The sequence below is a fragment of the Bidens hawaiensis genome, unplaced genomic scaffold (assembly GCF_021521415.1).
Source record: "Bidens hawaiensis isolate Kalapana, Puna unplaced genomic scaffold, B.hawaiensis_p1.1 tig00007801_1, whole genome shotgun sequence".
Lineage (NCBI taxonomy): Eukaryota > Viridiplantae > Streptophyta > Magnoliopsida > Asterales > Asteraceae > Bidens > Bidens hawaiensis.
In genome coordinates, this window is record NW_027491542.1 from 540,622 (window position 1) to 562,364 (window position 21,743).

At 32.2% G+C, this 21,743-nt stretch overlaps 3 protein-coding genes across 3 annotated transcripts in view; 1 reads left to right on the plus strand and 2 right to left on the minus strand.

Annotated features, from left to right (window-relative positions):
* Positions 1-21,743, minus strand: part of LOC143636203 (WD repeat-containing protein PCN-like) — a 181,410-nt gene that overhangs the window by 36,588 nt on the left and 123,079 nt on the right. The gene's annotated exons all lie outside the window — the stretch shown is intronic.
* On the plus strand, positions 1,761-4,450 carry LOC143636205 (SNF1-related protein kinase catalytic subunit alpha KIN10-like). Its single transcript, XM_077103861.1, has 10 exons — positions 1,761-1,953; positions 2,039-2,223; positions 2,305-2,487; positions 2,566-2,697; positions 2,763-2,948; positions 3,158-3,247; positions 3,328-3,408; positions 3,702-3,782; positions 3,962-4,207; positions 4,279-4,450. The coding sequence occupies exons 1-10, from the start codon at positions 1,776-1,778 to the stop codon at positions 4,387-4,389; spliced, it is 1,473 nt and encodes a 490-aa protein (XP_076959976.1). The 5' UTR covers positions 1,761-1,775; the 3' UTR covers positions 4,390-4,450.
* Positions 4,423-10,596, minus strand: LOC143636204 (protein kinase and PP2C-like domain-containing protein). Its single transcript, XM_077103860.1, has 12 exons — positions 10,442-10,596; positions 10,229-10,346; positions 8,285-8,451; positions 8,099-8,166; positions 7,794-8,017; positions 6,776-6,827; positions 6,083-6,590; positions 5,930-5,999; positions 5,528-5,747; positions 5,321-5,425; positions 5,151-5,246; positions 4,423-4,893 (listed from the first exon to the last, which is right to left on the minus strand). The coding sequence occupies exons 1-12, from the start codon at positions 10,554-10,556 to the stop codon at positions 4,678-4,680; spliced, it is 1,959 nt and encodes a 652-aa protein (XP_076959975.1). The 5' UTR covers positions 10,557-10,596; the 3' UTR covers positions 4,423-4,677.

The window sequence follows — 21,743 nt, forward strand, 5'->3', positions numbered from 1 at the left end:
TTTATATCCACTGCTTATCGTTAATTACATGTGTAGAATTTGTATTTTCCTATAAGAAAACCATATAAGTAATAGTAAGGATTGATTGGAACAAAAATAAAAAAACCGAGGCATAGCATACCTTCAAGTTTATTAGGTACATAATTTCAATTTCATACACATAAAGGTCAATTTTAAAACAAATATCCATTTTGAACACCAGTAACGAATTAAATTTGACTATTTTTTTCTTTAATCTAATTTTTGTTTCACTCGTTTGATTTAGTTTAGTTATAATATAACACACATTTATAAATGTTTGTAATAACTAAAACGCCACACATAAAGTGTGTTAGAATTATTGGCAAAACCATGGATGTGTCCAGAGGGTGCATATACCCTAAAATAATTTGAAAAAGTATATATGTACCTACAAATTTATGCACATCTAGAATCGAGTATGTTTCTCCCTTTTGTAAAAAAATGATGAAAGCCATGACGTATAACATCAATAATGCAGCTTCTAAGAGAAGATAAATAATATATAACAATAATGGGTTATGACAGTATCTTTTTCTACATATGGCAGACATATTTTCTGCGGTATGTTCGTAACTTTAATTTAGAAGCATTGTTTGTGTTTTATTTTTACCATTTCGTTTTCTTTAGTAGTGCATAGAATAATGTAATGATTTATTTTCCTGTCTACGTAAGGCATTTAGTTTGTTGTAAATAACTAACGAAGAGAATAAATAATACTCATATTTTCCAAAAGCTCTCATGATACACTAAACTCTCATCCAATACTACTTCTAATAGGGGAATTAAACTAAACACTATACATAATTAAAAAAAAGGAAACAATATAACAACATATTTTTCTTCTATCTCCCTATCAAGTTGGAGCGTGAAGGTCAGAGACTGTATTTTAACTATCTTTTGAAAACCGAATAAACAATCACTCGTTCAAGTGTATGTTTTAAAAGGAAACCCAAATTGAGCGATTGTAGTTGTCTACGATGGTTAAAAGGTAATTTGCTTGTGTGACTGACGAAGTTTGTCATCTTCCCCATGTGTCACGATGCAAGTGTTCAAAACAATATTTAGGTAATCTAGTGTCTTTAGCTTTGTGACATGAATCACATATTGTTGATATTGCTCAATCTTAAGGACTAAGTTATAATAATAATAATAATAATAATAATAATAATAATAATAATAATAATAATAATAATAATAATAAAAGGAAAAATAATATAAAAAATGAAACAAAATAACAAAATATTTTTGTTCCAACAACAACAACAACAATAATAATAATAATAATAATAATAATAATAATAATAAAAAAAAGGAACAAAAATAAATTATTTTTGTTCCAATAATAATATAGGAATGTAAACGTACAAATGACATTAATATACTGAACGTGACAATCAATTATAGTAATTATGTAATTACATCCCAGAGTAATTACGTTACTTTATATGATTCTCACGTTAATTTCAATTGTTTTTGATCGAAACCCATAATAATAATAATAATATATATGCCACCCTTACATAAACATTTCATGCGTGACGTTTGTTCTGTGTTTCATTATTACTGATATTTCAATGGAGGGTTTTTGATGCTGCTTTTGTCAATATTCATATTCATTAATACCTCATAATAATCATCTTATCATACTCTCAGATCACCACAGGTAACGTTGTTTTATTATTAGTTTTACTTTCAATATATATACACACACATTAGTTGTTCTGTTATTATGTAGAAATAACATAACCTAAGATATGATGGATGAAAGTAATGGAATAAGCTTACCACCTCTATCAAATTATAAACTGGGCAAAACCCTAGGGTTTGGAGCTTTTGGTAAAGTTAAAGCAGCTATGCATATTTTAACTGGGATCAGAGTTGCCATTAAGATTCTTGATCGCCAATCGATTGATGAATCCGGTGGAGAAAAAGGTATTATTATGACTAGTTTATGTTCATTAACTTGCCTCTTAATAATATATTATGTATTTAAATATGTTGGTGATTGTGTTTTCAGTGAGAAGAGAGATCAAAATAATGAGGCTTTTTTCGCATCCGCATATCGTTAGGCTTTTTGAAGTCATCGAGACGCAGACAAAGTTATATGTGATCATGGAGTATATGAACTGCGGTGAATTGTTTGATTATATAACCGAGAACCGTAGGCTTGAGGAGGATCAGGCTCGCCGTTTCTTTCAACAAGTGAGTAATAATATATGTTGCATTATCAAGTATATAATGAAAATTAATATGATATGATATGATACTTGTCACTTTATGTAGATTATTTCAGGTGTTGAGGGTTGTCATCATCACAGGGTGGTTCATCGCTATCTTAAACCAGAAAATCTGCTTCTTGACTTGAAAGGGAATGTTAAAGTTGCTGATTTTGGTTTGGCTAATGTTATGCGGGACGGGCATCTTTTGAAATCAACTTGTGGTAGCCCTAATTATGCTTCGCCAGAGGTAAAGATTTTTAGTCCACGCGCCGTATGTTTACAACTAGGATGCCACGTCAGCAAACCGACACTTTTTTTTATGTAGGTCGTCTCAGGGCGACTTTATGCTGGTCCTGAAGTTGATGTTTGGAGTTGTGGAGTTATATTGTATGCTCTTCTGTCCGGTTTTCTTCCTTTTGATGATGGGATGATACCTGTTCTGTATGAAAAGCTTAAGGTTTTTTTTTTTTGAGATATGGAAATAAAACTAATATTGACATGAAGTTTGTTACTTGATGTTAGAGTGGAATATTTACATTTCCAAATTTCTTTTCTCTTGGAGCGCGTGACTTGATCAAACGGATGCGTACTGTTGATCCGGTTAACCGTATAACTATTCCTGAAATATACAAGCATCCATGGTTTCGAGTAGATCTTCCGCAGTACATTGCAGACCACTCCCTTAATACTTCATGCAATGCAAGAAAGGTACTAAAATTATCCATCTCACAGTTAAAACTTAAAACATTTGGTTTGTCTTTTATGACAAACGGGTCGGGCTGAGTCTGCAAACAGCCTTTTAAATCATTTTATACAAAGATTTAGACTGATATTTGTTCTGCATTTATATGTATGCATAAGTTGTTTATAAAAAGTTTTAAAATGCACTAAAATGACTTGTTTATCTACATATCAAGGTTGATGCTCGAGTTTTAGAAGAAATGAATAACTTGGGATTTAATGTTCAAGAAGTGATCGGGTCTTTGAATAACATGTGGCAAAATCAGGTGCTAAAATTTCTCTACTGTTCGAATTCCAGTTAATATCTTAACTGTAAAATTGAGACCGTCTAATGTTTTTCCTTCAGGCAACAGTTTCATATTGTATATTATTGCATAGGCGCTTGAATAACTGGACTTCCCATGAAGCCAATCTTCTAGGATCCCCGGTAACTTGGAACTGATAAATAATTTTCATGTTCAGATAATTAAATTCTGCTTTGAAGTACTTGATTATTTAAGATAAAATATTTAGTTAATTATTTTTCTGAAAGAGAATATCAAGTTATCTATTTGTCCATTAATTTTAAAGTAATTTGTGACACTTTTACTTTCTTCTCACAAAATCTATTTTTTTCTTTACAAGATTCTCTGTTTTGGTTATTTTATGTATTAATTTCTTAAATAATCAAAATTTTTTAAGCATTGAAATAACTTAATATCTTTCTTTTTATTCTTTCAGCCACCAAAAGGCACGGATCGTCGAGATGTATATGTCAGACCGGTTTTTCCTGATCAAGGCAAGTGGGCACTTGGATTTGAGGTGATTCTCTTCATTATGCATTTATGTACTTTCAGTAGGTGAAAATTATATTTCATGAACAATTAATGTGTCAAATATGTTTACAAAAACTATATCGTATCACTGATAATCTGACATCTTGACACAATCTCTAAAAGGTTTTATAGAACTTTTGATTATACATTGATACATGAATGCAGTCTTGTTCATCGCCACATGAAACTATGAGAGATGTTTTAACCGTTTTCAAGAGTTTAAACGTACAATGGAAGAAGATCGGGCCCTACAACGTGAAATGTTTGTGGAAGCCATCAGTTCAACGTTATTCTTTGCCAAACGGAATGAATAGAATGACTCTAGAAGACATCAACTGTGTGAATGGGCCATTCAAGACTTCAAACAATGAAACATATAGTTTATGTGATGCTGTCAAGTTTGAAATTCAGGTAAGTATTTTGAATATACAATCTGATGTGTATATTACTAAAATCTGACGTTTATTTTTCGGTTGGATCAGCTTTACAAGGGCAGTGCAGAGTCTTATGTTTTGGATTGGCAAAGAGATTATGGGGCTCCGTTTCTTTTTATTGAAGTTTGCGCTGCATTTCGTGCATGTGTGACTGCATAACCATCATGTTTGCTTTAACATCCACTTGAAACATGATTAAAGACTTCTTTTGGTATAATATATGGCTTTATGCATTAACACATTACAAGAAAAGAATAACATTAACACCATCCGTTCTTGGATATCCTTATGATAAAAAACATCGTTGAGTCCAGACATAATTTTTACAGGTAGAACAAATGTTTACAGGTATAAGCATGGAGAATTAAAACTCCAAGCTCATAACTGTCAAATAAATGTTTGCAAAAACATTAAAAAAAATGTCTACATTTAAAAAATAGTCATCCATCACGCCCAATCACCTCGGTGCAAGTAAATTCTCTCTGCAGTTGAAACGGGCCGAAGAAACACCACAATTACTGTTATATTATCATTACTGCCACACTGAGCAGCCTCCGTCGCTAGTCTCTTGGCACACATTCCTGGCTCTTTCACCGTGTTCTTGATTATCTTAATAACTTCAAGATTACTTACAACATCCCAAAGTCCATCACTTGCTATCACCTGACATAATCAAAACCGGCGCATTGATTAAAAACTATTATTACTATTATATTAATATTTTTTCTCTCATTGACTACACTTTTATTTAGCTTGTTAGAGATAATATATACCTCATATTGACCTGTTCATAAGCAAATAGGTAAAAAAAATGCCACCTTTAACATTTTACCATTTATTTTGTTTTTGGCAAAATATTAAATTATAAATTTATAACATGTTGCAAGTAATAAAGTGAAAACAGATTAAGATCATCATACCAGATATTCATCATCATCTGAAAGTACAATCTCGGTAACTTCTGGTTCAGCAGTTACCCAAGGCTTCAGATCATCATCACCAATAGAACGTGTAACCTATACGATTAAAACGTTGCATACTTTAATTATATTCGACCCATTTATAAGTAAATAAATGAATGAAATGGCACCTGTAGGGCAGCAGGACCAACCCTCCAAGTATCATGCTGCCATTTGACTTGACCTCCTAGACCCGTAACACGTTCTCTCTCTTCAAGAAAACTTGCAACATGGTCCTACAAAAGGTAATAATATTAATAATAACAACCACATACAAGTCAAGAAATATGTTGACTACTTCGGCCATTTCTTATAATAAATGTGGATTAAGTAACAACCTTACTAAGAGGATAAGGGGAACCTGCCCGACATAATATCGCCCTGCAATCGCCAGCATTAGCAACATAAAGCCTGTTTTGAACTATAAGAGCAGCAATTGCTGTACAACCAGGATGATAATCTTTCTGGATAAACGCCTTCGATTTATGCTGATTATTTAATTCCTTTCTGAATGCAACATCTGTGTTGACGAATGCTTCTTTGAGTGCTTCTGCAGGACTGTATCATTATTATTAAAAAAGATTAGACATAAATTTTCTTCTCAAACCGAACAAATAAGTACTAGATTGTCTCAAAGATGGCATGTCGGATTGTCGGTTGAAACAGGCCATTACAGTCGGGTTGACCCGTTTAAAAGAAAACGGGTCAACATTGCCACTTGTAAGCAAAACCATACAAACCTGCTGTTGCAATCCAGAGTTTGCAATAGTCTTGGTAGAGCTCGGACAGAAAATTCAGCAGCTGCAGCACCTGCACGCACCCAATGTTAATAATAAGATAATTATTAATGAAAAGGACAATCATAGTTGACCCCTTATTGTGTCCATGTGTACCTCGATGACCATCAAAGATTCCAAATATATGAATATCATCTTCATTCCACAAACGGGGCATAAGAAAATGTGTGTCTTCCATTGTCTCTCGTCTTCCACATGTAGCAAACGAACCCCAAGATAAAACCGGAGCGTATAATGAAGATTTATCAAAACTACCCCAACTTTTCACATCAGAAGCGCTTTCATAATCGGTCTTTAAGATATTATCACCTTGAGAAAACCAGTTGATGTTCTCTTTAAATGGTTGAACCGTTGATGATTCAGTGACAGTATTCTCATTAACTGTGAAGATCCTGTTATTTCCAATGATTAGCTCGAGTTCTGTGATTATATCATCAAATGAAGGTCGGTTGTGGATGTCGGTATCCCAGCATTTTTGGATTAAAGATAGTAATCTTGGTGGAGCACCCGATTCGGCTCCCGCGAGAGCGGGTCTGAGTCCTTCAGATACGACAGCTGCTGTGAGTTGCTGCTCGGTATAGTTCATTTCCAGCACCGTGTGAGCCTGCCAGAACGGAATCTTGTTATTCAAAGAGGTAAAGAAAAACGTGACAATTTTCTAAAGAAGATATTATTTTCACGTATCTTGGTCAATTAAAAATATGCCTTGTAATGAAGTGTGCCAAATTCAAAACATAGCTAGAACTGGTACATAACATTACACAAAATTACACTAAAAACATTACTAACCTGTGCTTCAGTGCGAAGATCGGTATATGGGACGACACCTGTGAGAAGTTCACTGTAATGGGTTAAGATTGAAGTTTTATGTTTTATGTTTCTATTCCTACATGAAGGAAAGATAATTTAAGTTGGTATCCCAAATCTCAAGAGAGATTTCCCTTAGTAATACCCAATTATTACTACGGTTAAAAGAGAACTGTACAATACATTAAGAGGAAGATGATAACAATTATGGTATATGTTATATCTATTTTGATCATACCCTAAACAGTTTGGATAGATTACTTGGTGGTATTGTTGTGTGTGTGGGTGTGTGCATACACGTGTATATTACTTGATAGCTTCTTTATTTAGAATCGTTCACACACATTTGATGGATTTAGTAGTTTTCCTTTCTATACAAAAGTTCTCGTGTGTATAGAAAAGGTAAATAACATAGTGTTGCTGTATGAGTGGTGCAATATGCTAGTGATTACTTTAGCAGTGATCTACCAATAAGTTAAGCTGATCCTTAGCTCAGTTCTAGAATTGGTAATAATTTATTCCACATAGGCACGTCACAATACAGGAGTTGGTGGAACTTATTGAAGGTTTAATAGGGCATACATCATAAAATAGTAGGCACATCTGCACAAGATATGTTTCTCTAGGATTTTATTTCTTATATACTGTGTAAATGTCTAAATATGGTTTATCTCGTTCCTTTTTGCATATTTTGTAATGCTAAGATTACCTATTTGCCCATACCATCCCTTACATGCTATTAATGATAATTGCATCTGACCCACAGGATTCTATTAGCTCATCCATAGGGTATTATACTTAATACAACTGATTAGTAGTCAAAGTGACTAATCCTTCTAATAAGCTACACATAAAAAGTTTTCGTATGAATGACGGGAGTTTAGGAAAGCTTTTAATACTATAAACGGACTATCTAGCTACTGATTTCATATAGATACGGTAAACTGTAATATCAATATCATGTTGTGATATATGATTCAGATTGTCATATAAGTCTTACTTGATTGTTATCCCAAAACTGTACACGTCTGATTTTTCAGTATGAACCTCTTTCCTCAATACTTCAGGTGCCATGTAAATAAGAGTACCTACCATATTCTTCTTATGAAAACCACCAGTCGGCTTGCCTGATGATTTCCAGTTCTCCAGTGTGACCCTTTTAAGATCCTGTTTATATTCAGACAAACCAAAGTCTGCAAGATGTGGCCTCATGCGTTTGTCAAGCTGCATCAAAACAACATATCAAACTGTGACTAGATTATAAACATATCAACAGTGTGAGATTATATAACTGCAATAACTTACAAGAACATTTGCTGGCTTCACATCTCTATGCACGATTCCGATGTTATGAAGATATTGCAAGGCACTTGCTGCAAAATGATTATCCAAATGATATAATCAGATTCACATTACCAAACATTTTACGATGCAGTAATCAGATAATGAAGTAGAAATCTGTTGATAAAGTACAGCAAATGTTAAGTTCACCTAGCTGTTTGGTGATCATAAGTGCTTGGTCAATACTTGGACTCCATTCTTCAACATGTAACTTCTGAGAAAGATTTCCAAACTCATAAAACTTGAAGAAGAACATGTAGTTTGGTGGCCTTGCATGTGCTGCCACCAACGTCGCAATTCCTTCATGATCTAACTTGCTTCAAGTCCCAAATCATACAAACAAATTAAACATCAAAAACAGTATTGTAAAGATCACAATTAGTACCCGATTAATTGCTATGCTACCAATTCAATTTCACCTAACCGGACCAACAAATCGGCCCAAAGTTTTTAGCCGCAAACCCAAGTTCCCGATCTGATCCATGAATTAATATGTTAATGTTTGAACATTTTCTCATTCATTTAGTTTACGTTTAATTGTTTATGTTTGCAGTATACCATGTGAACTTTAAAGTAGGGATGTGCACGGTTCGGTTTGGGTCAGTTTAGGGCTAAAACCAAACCAAAACTGAAACTTCGGTTTTTGAATTTTTGAAACTGTTCAGTTTCGATTTTTTTGATTTCAGTTTTTCTGTTTTCGGTTCAGTTTCGGGCTATTCAGTTTTTGCCATTTGAGCTTGAAAATTTTAGGCCGAATAAAAAATTGGCCCAAAATATTGAATTTAGTGTGTGTGTAATTTTGAAAAGCTAAGCAGTTAATGCGGAAAAATATCGGATATCGGTTATCGCAGTGAGATATCAGTAATTTTAATATCAAGTAATAATATCAAGTAAAATTCATATATATAACAATTTAACACTAATAATTCAGTATAGTCTCCTACCATTAAAAGTTAACCTTTTACAAATTGCAAAACACTAACAATCGTAGCAAGTAAGAATTGATTAACATTGAACACTAAAAGATGATAATTAAGACTTAAAACACTGATATCGGGAATATCTGTGATATAACGGTCAAATATTAGTCCAATATCGGCCAAATATCGGTCAATATCGTTGATATTATCGGTACCGATATTCTGATTTCTAAATCGCCAAGGGATTGATAACCGATATATCAGTGATATATCGGTGATATATCGGCGATATCGACTGCATAGTTGAAAAGCTAAATATAAAAGTCCACATAAATACTTTAAAGTAGTTATGTGACCTTTTATATTCAACTTTTCAAAATTTCACACACACACACATATATATATATAGGATCAGGATCATGAGAGAACTTTTTTGAAATTGAGAACCATTTTGGACCACAAAAAACCCAAAAATAAAAAAAATAATTAAATAAAAAAAACACAAAAATGAAAAAAGTAAAAAAAAACCAAAATTCTTATTTTAACATCCCGGTTTCATAAAAAAAAACTCGGTTTAGCCAAATTATATACACATATGTATAATATATACATATATGTACATTTAAGTGATTTTTTTATACACATGTGTATAATTTAAGATAAGTACATATGTGTATATTACGTAACTAAAGATTAAATAAAATTATACATATGTGTATAATACGACGTTTGTTTTTATTTTATTTTTTGTTTTTTTAGTGAAACCGGAATGAAATATAAGAATTTTGGTTTTTTTACTTTTTTAAAATTTTTGTTATTTTTTGTTTTATGATTTTTTTAAATATTTTTTTCAAATGTGTTTTTAGTGGTCCAAAATGGTTCTCAAAGTTCTCAATTTGCAAAGGGTTCTCTTAGGATCCTTACCCTATATATATATATATATATATATATATATATATATATATATATATATATATATATATATATATATATATTCTGAAAATTTACATACAAAAATTCAAATCCGATTAATCCCTATTAATCTCTAGTCAGTACGTCACCGCCCGACTAGCGTCCCAAATTAAACTCCAATTACAAAACTATACAACAACAAGCAAAATAAACCAAGCATCAAAACCATGTTCCAACATCATAAAAGAATAAACAAACTGACCATAACAACTGCAATTCTTTATGGAACTTATTAATGTCATCAGAAGTCGATAAAACCGGTTTCTTAACAGCAACTCTTTCCCCATCCAACGTTGCATCATAAACAACACTCTCAGCTCCTAAAAATGCAAAATTGAATATCTTTCATATGCTAGTAATTCGTTACAACTTTAATTAAAAATATGAAATTGTGCATACTATACATAATACATACCTCTTGCAATTGGAAGCAAGATTGTGTGTGAAGAAGGAAGAAGATGCAGAGGAATTGAATCGCTGGTGCAGCAGCCTCTGATGCAAGTATTAGGATGAATTATTTCAAGAACCATGTTGGTTTTGGTTTTGATTTGGGGTTTCAAGAGTAAAATGTAAAAAATGATTGGTGTGTATATGTGTTGTATAATATTATATTATGCAGGTGGTGTTGGTGGGAAATCGTGTGAACGTTACATCAGGGTACATGTTTTTTTATTTACATTTTGGGTAAAGATAATATTGTGTTACTAAACTAGTCACATTTTTTTTTCTAACCAGATGGTTTATAGAAAATATTAGTTATAGAAAGTTTTTTTTATTTATAGAAAATAAAATAGATGCTATTGTGGACTATATGGACAAATCTGTACATATCATAGTTATATGTTGTTTTAATTGCACTTATTTTGCTCCTATTATCATCAAAACTTGTATGCTGCATGATTCGAACCCTTAACTAATGATGAGTAAGAAAAAAAACTCGCAGGGTCTGTCGACTAAGTTTCCTTAACATTCAAACATCCAAAATTTGTCGGGCTCACATATGTGACGGTGATGTGACACAAGAATTGAGTGTTTTTAGTCGCATCATTATGGATGCCCTAGCCCTAAGCAGGGGCGAATCTTCATTGAGGCCCGGGGTGGCCTCGGCCCTCCCTGTTTTTTTACGCAGTAGTGTAAATTTACCCGTTTTCGGCCGAAAATTGTTACACGTAGTGTAAGTTTAGCCTTTTTTGGCCGAAAATTTGAACCCGGCCCCCTCGTTTGTGAAATTTTGTATACATTTTTAGCTCCCCCCCCCCCTCCCGTGCCTTAGTCCAAGCTTCGCCACTGGCTCTAAGTTTTCTTTACTCTTGAGTTTAATTGTTAGTGGAGGATTTGCAAATGTTTGCGCTTTAACCAACTAGGGAGTCTCGCAAGTTTTCTAAACGCTTTAGTTTTAGTGTACGAGGCTTGGTAAACAAGTGTGAGCTTAGTTTCTTTAACATGTTATAAGGAAGCTTCTTAAAGTCTCAAAGCAGATTGAATGATTTAGTTACTAGGAGGGGTTTCGGGGAAGACCTATGTGGGGCCACGGGACACTCCATACAGGGCAAACAAGTCTTAGGGTCTCATAACTACTACACATTAAGCGTTTGAAGTTCAGTAATCTTTATGAGAGTAATATACACGGTGAATAAATTTAAGGTTAAAGATTTGAGGTACGTTTCTATTAAAGAGTAAGTTCAAATTCATATAGAGATAGATACGAGATATAAAGGAATTAACATCCGAGACATAAAAAAGGTCCGATAAGGTAGTTTCTGTATTCAATGAAAAATGTTCCAACTTCTATTATCTTCATAAAGGAGGTAGTCTTTATCTTGAATCAATCATTCAATCAGATAGATTTTTTCCATCAACATCACTTTCATAAAACAAAATATAAATGGTTCTACCATGGACACCCCACACCCCCCTATACGCCCCGTATAGGGCTATAGGGCTACACATGGCATATATGGGGGGCCTATACGCCTTGTATAACCACCCTATACGGGGCTATTGGTAGGTTTTTTTTTAGTAAAAATGGTGGTGTCCCTATAAAACCCTTATAACAAGTGGTTTGTCCCACTGTGTTGTAAACTGCTACACTAGCACTTTGTTTGCTGTCACTATTATCAGTTTATAATTTATCATTCTTGGTTGGCTTTCGAATTAAGATTTTAAAGATTTACTATCAAATCAATTTGATCTTTTCAAAATACACTTGTGTTTTAAAGCATGAATAGTGTAATTATCCTATTCTACACACGTCAAAAGCATATATAGGTTTTTACTTTATGAACCAACGTGATCTATAGCATTTGATTCAAGTATTCAACACACTACAAGTATAACTAAAACTAATTTCTTTGCATACAAATTGAAATGATATGAGCCTAGCCCAAAAAGAATAAATATAAAATTATCAATTATGGTCCAGTTCATAAGTTAAAAATATCATCAAGGCCTAAATCCAGCCCGCATAAATATTTAAAGTTATGGGCCTAGCCCAAAAGGTATAATACGTCATTAACCATTTTAGTTTTTTAAATTTTAACTTAATCACATCATCACTTGATTTCCTTTGCGTTTATAGGTTTGAATCTAGGTTTGTGCCACTGATTTTATTTACTTGAACTCAAATCCAAGTTGGTGTTGATGAGGTTATTACAATACTTATTAAGCAAGGAAACATATATGTTATTATATTATTTCATCTAACTATACTATTAAAACAATAGGTTTTATGTCAAAATCTCTCATTCCTATTGGTTAGTGACTATACTTACCATGTATATCAATGGCATTTTCTTTCATTTTCATTTAATGTTTAATTTTGAATTTTGAATATTTTATAATTATGTTTGAACTTATAATTCTCCATATAATTATGTTTTAACTAATTTTATTTTATTATTTTTGGTTTGTTTCATTCACAATCTTTTTTTCTTTACATCAGGCTTAATTTTTTTTATATATAATAGATATAGATAATATATAATATATGAATTTAATATATAAGAGATTACGGATTTAATATATAATATATAATTTAGATAATTACTTGATATATCATCAACAGAAGAGATTACGAATTTAATATAGAGATTGGTGATTTTAAATATTCTAATTGATTATATTGGATTTAAATCAAATAATATACAATAATTGATTTTAGTGATTATAGTAAAACTTAATGATGGTCAATCATAACAAATATATGTAACAAATAATCAAATTAAATAATATATGATCGTATCTTATATTGTTGTTGGTCAAATTCCAATTATATTGAATAGGTTTGAATAACGTTTACATATTTGATTATATTGAATAGGTTTAAATAACAACAATTTGAATAAATTAACGATTTTACTCAATTTGACCATTTATATTTAATAGGCTTAAATAAAATTTACATATATAAACATAATTCTCATCCCTAACTTGACTAATTTTTTTCAACCCTTTTTATTTTTTTGAATACCATCCATAAATATAAACTCATTTCATAATTATTCAATATTCATGCATTAAATAAAAAAATAGTAGTTTCTTCTAAATATTTCAAGTTATTGTGAATTTAATGTCAATTTCAACTAAATTCCTTAAGTGAATAATAAAAATTATTTAATTGAACCATTTTGAAATTCAATTTCTTGACCACTTACAAAAATAGGTTATATAATTAATAATCCGATGCTCACGTACATTATGTAATCTTTAATACATTTAACCAATTTAATATGTCTTTATTATAATTTTTTAATTACCGTGTTTTAATTAAGGTAACCAATAAATTATTATTGTTAATTAACTAATGTATTTACGTTTTTATAAAGATTGTTATAATACGTGTTTTAGTTAGGTTATGTGATATAATGTTTTAAACACGATTAATTAAAATATAATTAAAATTGATTTGTTTAAACTCTACACCATATTTCAAGCTAGAGAATAAAATTAGTAATGTACAAGAATAAGTTAGTAATTGATATTTATTACCATTAATATAATTAATCATATCAATTAAACGAATTTTGATAACTGGTATGAATTGTCAATTCTCATACATCTAAAATTAGACCCACTTAACAATAACATAAATAATTAAGCCTAGAATATAACATTGTTTAGCTTTATAAAAAAATAATGTATACTAATTAAGCCTATATATTAAAATAATTTTTACTAGAGAAGGTATATGAAGTTGAAAATTTTAATTGAGTCAACTAATTAAAAATAAATGTATAAACTAACTTCAAATGATGTTTATTATACGGGATATGATACAATTAATTAAGCCTATGTATATACTATATTTCTTTATTAAAATGATGTTTACTAAAGAATGAATAATTTACTTTATGATAAATCATTTAATAGTTTTCTTAATTTACTTTATGATAGTCATTTAGCAAAATTAATTACTTTCTATAATAAAAATGGTGAGACTAACTTTTCTAATATCATTAAATATCTCAAAATTCAAAATCATTTGAATAATCGGATTAAAATCACATTTAATTATCAAAACCACATATCATTCAATTTACCATAATTATGCAAAATCATCAGTTTATGAATTAATTGTAATTAAAATATTTAATTATTCTCTATATAAATGGAAAAATGTGTTGAATTTTTTAATTTTAAGAAATTAAGAGATTCAATTTCACAACATTTGATACCAAGCTTAATAACATATTTTCATATTTAATTTATTTATTATGTTTACTTAAACTTATATCATTTACTTTTGTAGGAATTATTAAAAGCTTTTTTGAGGCAGTTTTGTGGTGATGACGCCTCATATGGAGGTATAATGATTAGGAGAAGCTTCAATTACTACTAAATATTTAAGAACCACTAAAAATTATTTTATTCACCTTTTGTATGTATTAAAAGATGAATACATTATTAGTATCTTACTAATGGAAAATAAGATATCAAAAGGCTGTATAAACTATCATCTCAATCTCTAATCGGGTGTTAGGTAAAAACCTCAATTTATTTGGTGTTTGTTGTATAATGTTTTTTACTTTATTTATCGAAATCTTTATAAACTGTATTTTTATTATAATTACATATCAGGAGCTTGACGGTGGAATTTGAATACAAGGTAATTTCTTACTTTATATTCATCAATTGCGTAGTTAATTTAATTTTGACATTTAAATTGATTAATTACAAATTAAAGTATAAACCTAATATACAAGGAAGTATTTAGGAGTTGTAGATACTAAATTTATGATACTTTTGTTAAATAAATAGTTAAATTGTATAGAATTTTCTTCATATTTATTTTAAATTACACTTCAAGTAGTTCTTCATACACCTTGTAAAAGCACAAGATACTTAAACTATCAAAAAAACACGAGGCTCACAGTTGATGTAAATCCTTACATGTTGAAGAGATAAAATAATTTGCGAATTGACTATTGGATATAGGTGAAGGGAATGTGTGTGTGTGCGCGTGTGTGGGAAGGGGGGGGGGGGGTTCAAATGACGACAGATGAATGTACAAATTCCGATGATCTTCTAATTAACAATTCATTATATCCAATATCTGATTTAATAGACTTTGTTTATCCTTCGAATTTAGACAAGTTCTATTAACTTACTTTCGAGGACGGGAAATATTGTCGTTTGAAATTATATGTGTTTATTAGACATTTCTATATTTCCACCCATGGCGTCCACGGGACAATAACCTGGTTTTGTTATATTTATAAAGGCTTTTGATTGTAGCTTAAAAATGAAAATGAACGTTTTTGTTTATTATTCTCTTCTCTCTTCTTGGTCGAGTCACATATGTTGAAAATTGAGATATAAGATATTAGATAAACCGAGAAATAATACTGTATTATTTATTCTAAAAAATCGCTTTATAAATAACTCTATGACTATCTTATACGTGTCATTTGTAACATATCGACCATAATTATCTCATCATCCATTGGTGGAACAAACATCTTTCTTTTCTTCCTCTTATTATTGTCACGCACTCATGCCACAAGATAGAACATATATATTTATAGCATGGTTTTAAAGTTATCGTTTGGTTTGTAATTGTTGGTATAACTGATTCGGTCATTACATTACAGAGGAGTGTATTGTATCAGTGTAGGATAGTATTATACTCATGTAAGTAAATAATCATGATATTTTCAAAGATCACTTAAAGTAGATCGATATGCTACATGTGGCTAACGGGTAAAGCATAAGAAAAACATGTTTTGTGCCTTTATGTAAACTTCGTATGCATGTCGGTCCCACATACACGGTTTTGGAATACAAGTCTTGGTGTACTAGAAAGTAGAAATGCATGTTTAGATCATCATGTACAAAATTATTTATGGGCTTGTGGCCACTCTAATAATATTAACACGTGTTTCTTGCCTGTGTATTAATATGGTCGCGCTAATAAGATATTGCCATTTTATGCATACATGTTCTTGTGATTGTTTGTTCTTCGATATTTTAGGTATTATCTATTATTGCTTATGAATCTATATATTGTGGTAACGTCTTAAACCTCTATAAAACGAGAATCTTTTGTTTGTTTAACCACAAACTCTATAAAAATAATGAAATGACCCCAGGACCTTACAAAATCTTGCTTTAACACTTAAAATTGACAAAACAAACATTATTACCGCTCTTTTTTACGTAGTTACATTAGGGGATCTAACAATAACTTTAACTCGTCTGACCTGTTAATCACTAAAACGTTTTTAAATTATGATTGTTACAACTATTTCAAAAATCTTTTATCTTTGAACTCAATCCAATCTCTAAAAAGAGATACATTTTAGCAAGTGTTAGTTTTATCTTTTGTTAGATTTGTAATCTATATTGTGTGGTTGATATTTCAAATGATGGATTGAAGAGGTAGGTCCCAGCAGAGCCCAGTTGGACCCGCAAGACTCACCTTAAACAGGGACGTCTGCGCAGAAACCAACTGGATCCGCAGGACCAACCATGCTCAGAGACGTGACGTCCTTACGCGCAGTACGCAAGCTGGTCCCGCAGGAAATGCCTCCCAATGGTGAAGGACTCCGCCTGTCCCCGCAGCCTCGGATACAAGCCATTAGGGAAGGCCACCCGCGCAGCAAGGCTACACGCACAAGGCACTTAGCTCTCAACCATTCAGTGTCACCTGAAGGAATGAGCGAAGCCGGGAACAATCCCGCACAAGGGCGGGAGGGGGAATACTCCCGCCCAAATAAGCCAGTCCGTACGATACAGGAAGATCTTCTGTACTGTACCTGACGAGGTATGGGAAAAAGATCTGACTAAAGATACGACAGCTTACTGACACAGTATGGCGAGCAGCATGCTCCTGTACTGTGTCACTATTAGCCGCTGCCTACTCACCAACTACTGCCATACCACGTGCGTAGCCGGCAGTTGGTGGAAAAGGAATAGTACACAGCAGGCCTGGTCACTATCAGCCGCTGCCTACCCACCAACTACCAGCAGGGCACGTGCGTAGGCCACTGTTGGTGGAACAGGAACACTGTTGCAGCCGGCCACACCTCTTTGGAAACCTACCTTCGGCTATAAATACCACAAATGGTATGACCATCTCATCTTATCAAATCTTATCACATTATCATCATATTATACCTGATATCTGCTCTAGCAATCTCTTAATATACTTTTATATTTAAAGAGCAATCTAGTCTGATTCTCACGCCGGAGGGTGGTCACAAGGAGGAACCCCCCCTTCTCAGTGACGAGCTCACGGTGTCTGTTTTGCAGGTTATCAGAAGAACCATCTTCCAAGGGTCTAACCCCTCGTGGGAAACATCTATCTAACCCCCAGGTTACCAGTAATCTGCCCGGGGTCCGGTTAGTGTTTCTTCATGGATGATATTTAATTCATAGCAATCAATGAAAGCCGACTAGACCCTCAAACATGTTTTTGTTATGTTTTTGTCAAGTAAAAAAGAAAGAATTGTATTTTGTGTATTTATCAAACAAAGAATAGGTAGGTTTTTGTTTGTAGTTTAGTTGAAGGAGCACCAACCACACATGAAGGCACGTGCTAGATCACGTGGAAAAGTTATACAGTCCACATACTCTCCACTTGAATTACTTTTGTTTTTAATTTCTTTTATTTTTACATTTTCTTTTTTAAATTATGTAAGCCAATCATAAACTATTACCTTTCATTGTCATTCTCACTTTAATAAGAAATAAAAAAATTAGGGGTTTAATCTCTAAAAAATATAAAAAGAATTAGCTGTCAAGAAAAAACTATTATCTTTAATTAATATATTTAACTTTGTTTACGGTTAGAAAAAACCGTAACTTTGTTTTTAGCAGGATCGGGTTTGTCATTTAAAATGGGGTGGCGGCGCAGTTTGTTACCCGTTTATTCACCTTTTATTGTAATTGGATCATTTTATTTTATATATGTTTATCATGTATTTAAGAACAATATATTCATTTAATATGGTAAATTCAATTCATCTATATATTTCGAATTATCTTGAAAAAAATCTCTATATAAATAATATTTAATATTTAATTCTTTACTTAAAAAACGTTTTGTTGGGCTAATAAATTATGACTAATGGAAGGTGACACAGCATAAAAGAATAAATAAACGCACCTTATCAAGGAAAGACTACAAGTGGATAATGTACAATATTATTTAATTGATTTTTCCTAATATTATACACATGTTAAACAAGTTAAGTATAAATATTTTGTATTGAATCAGATAAACAAAGGTTGAAAGACAAATAAAATAAATTTGAAAAATATTACTTGATTTTATAGTTTTGTAAAGATTATCGAAAGGTATAAATTTTAGATAACTAGACAAATATATCATTCAACGCGTCTTTTTGTCAGATTTTTAAACATGCATGATAGATTTGAATTTGATGATGCATAAGTTGTTTCAAACGTTTGATAACACAAGAAAAATGTAAATGAGTGACATTCTTATATGTTTTTTTTTCCGAACAATAAATTATAAATATAAGATAGATATCGGATTCAGTATATTGGTCCTAAAACCAGATTGATATTTGTTATCTTTTTTGTAGCTTATTAATTTATGATTACGCTTCAGTGTCATAACATGATACCTACCAAATTTGCATTGGTTTATCGTTGTAAATGCGCATGCTTTTTATTTGTTTAAATATGTTAATTTGTTGTGTTTGGGTGTTGACGAATTTATTTTCTTATTTAACTCTGGTGCTGACCCACCAAATTCGTGTTGGTTTGTTGCCGCAACACGCGTGTTTTGTTTTCTTTTTTTTTTGTTTTGTTTTAAATACAGTAATGTGTTGTGTTGTGTTGTGTTGTGTTGTGTTTGTATGCTAACAAATTTATTTTTGTTGGCTTAGCTCCAATGCATTAACTCGATACTGATCGAATTTGTTTCGACTCGCAGTCGCACCGTGCGGGTTTACCAGTTGACTGCAAGTTGTTTTATAATTTTTTTATAATAAATTATACGAGTACTACAACACTATTATGTGCATTTACTTTTTCTGGGTTTATTATCGTTACCGTTACGAACCTAACCGATGCAAACCGAATTTATGTCGCTGCGTCGCCGCAATGCGGTGGGGTGCTAATGTGTTATCTAGTTTCAATAAAAACCAGCCAAACCAGCCTGAACCTCAACGTCAAAGAGACACAAGAGAGAAAAACAAAAAGAAAAATTAAACATTTTTTTCCAATTCAAAGGTTTAGACTTAGACTTATTTTTACTCTAAATAAAGTCTAATGACTTCAAATCTTCAATCACCTTAAGAGCATATGCTTATATATTAGAAAACATTGCTTCATTCCTTGTTTTTAGTACACCAACACGTCACCAGAATAAGACTATAAAAATTATTCCTTTCTTTTACTGCAAAAGGGAGCTGAAATATGCAAGGAAAGGAGGTCCCGAACTGAGAATGTTTATAAATGAGGGAATATAATATATCTAAATATATTAGAATTAGGGTTGTAATCGAGCCAGGTTAAATCGAGCCAGGGTGTGCTCGAGCTCGAACTTAAATTGAGTTGGCTCGAGCTCGTCGAGTCGGGCTCCTTTAATTATTTTAAATTTATTTATTATTTTTTTATTTTATATATTACAAATTTTGATATATAAAAGACAAAAACATAATATTAACATACATATTGTATAAAAATTATAAACTAGAGAATTTATAACTTGATATATTTTACTTTTGCTATGTTTTTATAAGGTTTTAGAGATCGAGTGACATTATATATGTATAGTTTTATTTTATTTATTTCTTAGTATGCTATTATTATATACAATTATTAAAATTTAGGGTTTAATCTAAACGAGCCAACGAGTCGAGCCAACACCAAGCCACGAGCCGAGTTGACCCTGGATTGAGCTCGGGTCGTTTAGAAATCTCGCCGAGCCGAGCCGAGCTCATTTAGAAACGAGCCACAACGAGTTGAGCGCGATACACGGCCAAATGAAAAGTCGAGAAACTTAGGGTTTTGATATAATACTCATTTTGGCAAACTGTTAGGTCACGATTTTTATACTGAGGATCCTTTATCCTTGACTGTCTTATGGATAGTTTATCCTTGAAATGTATATTAGGATATAAAGGATCGACGATCCTCGGTATTGTTTGTTTACTAATGATTGTGTTTAGTATGGTAATGTGTTAGACAGGTATATCAACTTTAAGACGAACTTGCATCAATTATCCTCATGGGACATCCTATAGCTGGAACATGGATCTAGGATCCTAATTCAACATAGCTGATTCTGGATGAACTCTCTAGAAGATTGACGTTTAAATAATAACAACGGTATCTAGACCTGGTCTACCGCTTTGTTCGCTAGTGAGTGACTATCAGCACGTGGTCAAAGAGCACGTTGGTGAAGAATGGAAGACTAGCCGATTTATAGGACGAAGTTGTTAAGTTTGTTAATTACTTTTTCCTTATATATTTGAGTATGATCGAGCTAGAAACACACATGTACTTACACACACACTAGAGCAGAAGCAATTACTCTCTCTACACGCTAGCTTTCTTTATAATCTCGATCGTATACTCCACAAACACTTGTAATCACTTTTCGTTAATCAAGAAACTCGACGGTGATAGTTTTCACCGTCCGGGGATTTTTTGTGCCGGAGACCGAGATAACCATATACTCATCGACCAAAGGTTACCTTGTTGATCATTGACTAAAGTAATCCGACCAAAGGTTATCTTATTAATCCTTGACCGGAGTTATTTTACCTAAGATTACCTCGATAAGTTTTGACCGAAGTAAGATTATCTTGGTTAAGGGTTTTTTCCCTCGTAATCAAACCTTTGTATTCACCGACATCACGATTATACACTTGTCATTGAGTTAGCACCTCACCTCACATAACAGATTTGGATACTTGATCCTTAGCAGATTTTTGTCCAAAACAATTTGGCGCCCACCGTGGGGCAATTGGTGCTATAATCCATATTATTCCTATCATTTTCAACCTTCTCATACCCATATCACTATCAATGGCCTCTCAATCAACCTCTGTTTCATCAACCATGCCGGATACGGTTCCTCTCTCAGCAAGGACTTTGCCACCAATGCCCCCGCCAATCACGGGAGCACCACGAACTGCTGCTGCTGGAAGCAAGACGCAACTACCAGTCTCCCAGGGCTCGAAAACCGCTGCTGCCACCCCGGTGGTTAGTACTAACAATGATGTTTCATCTATGTTTTCGCA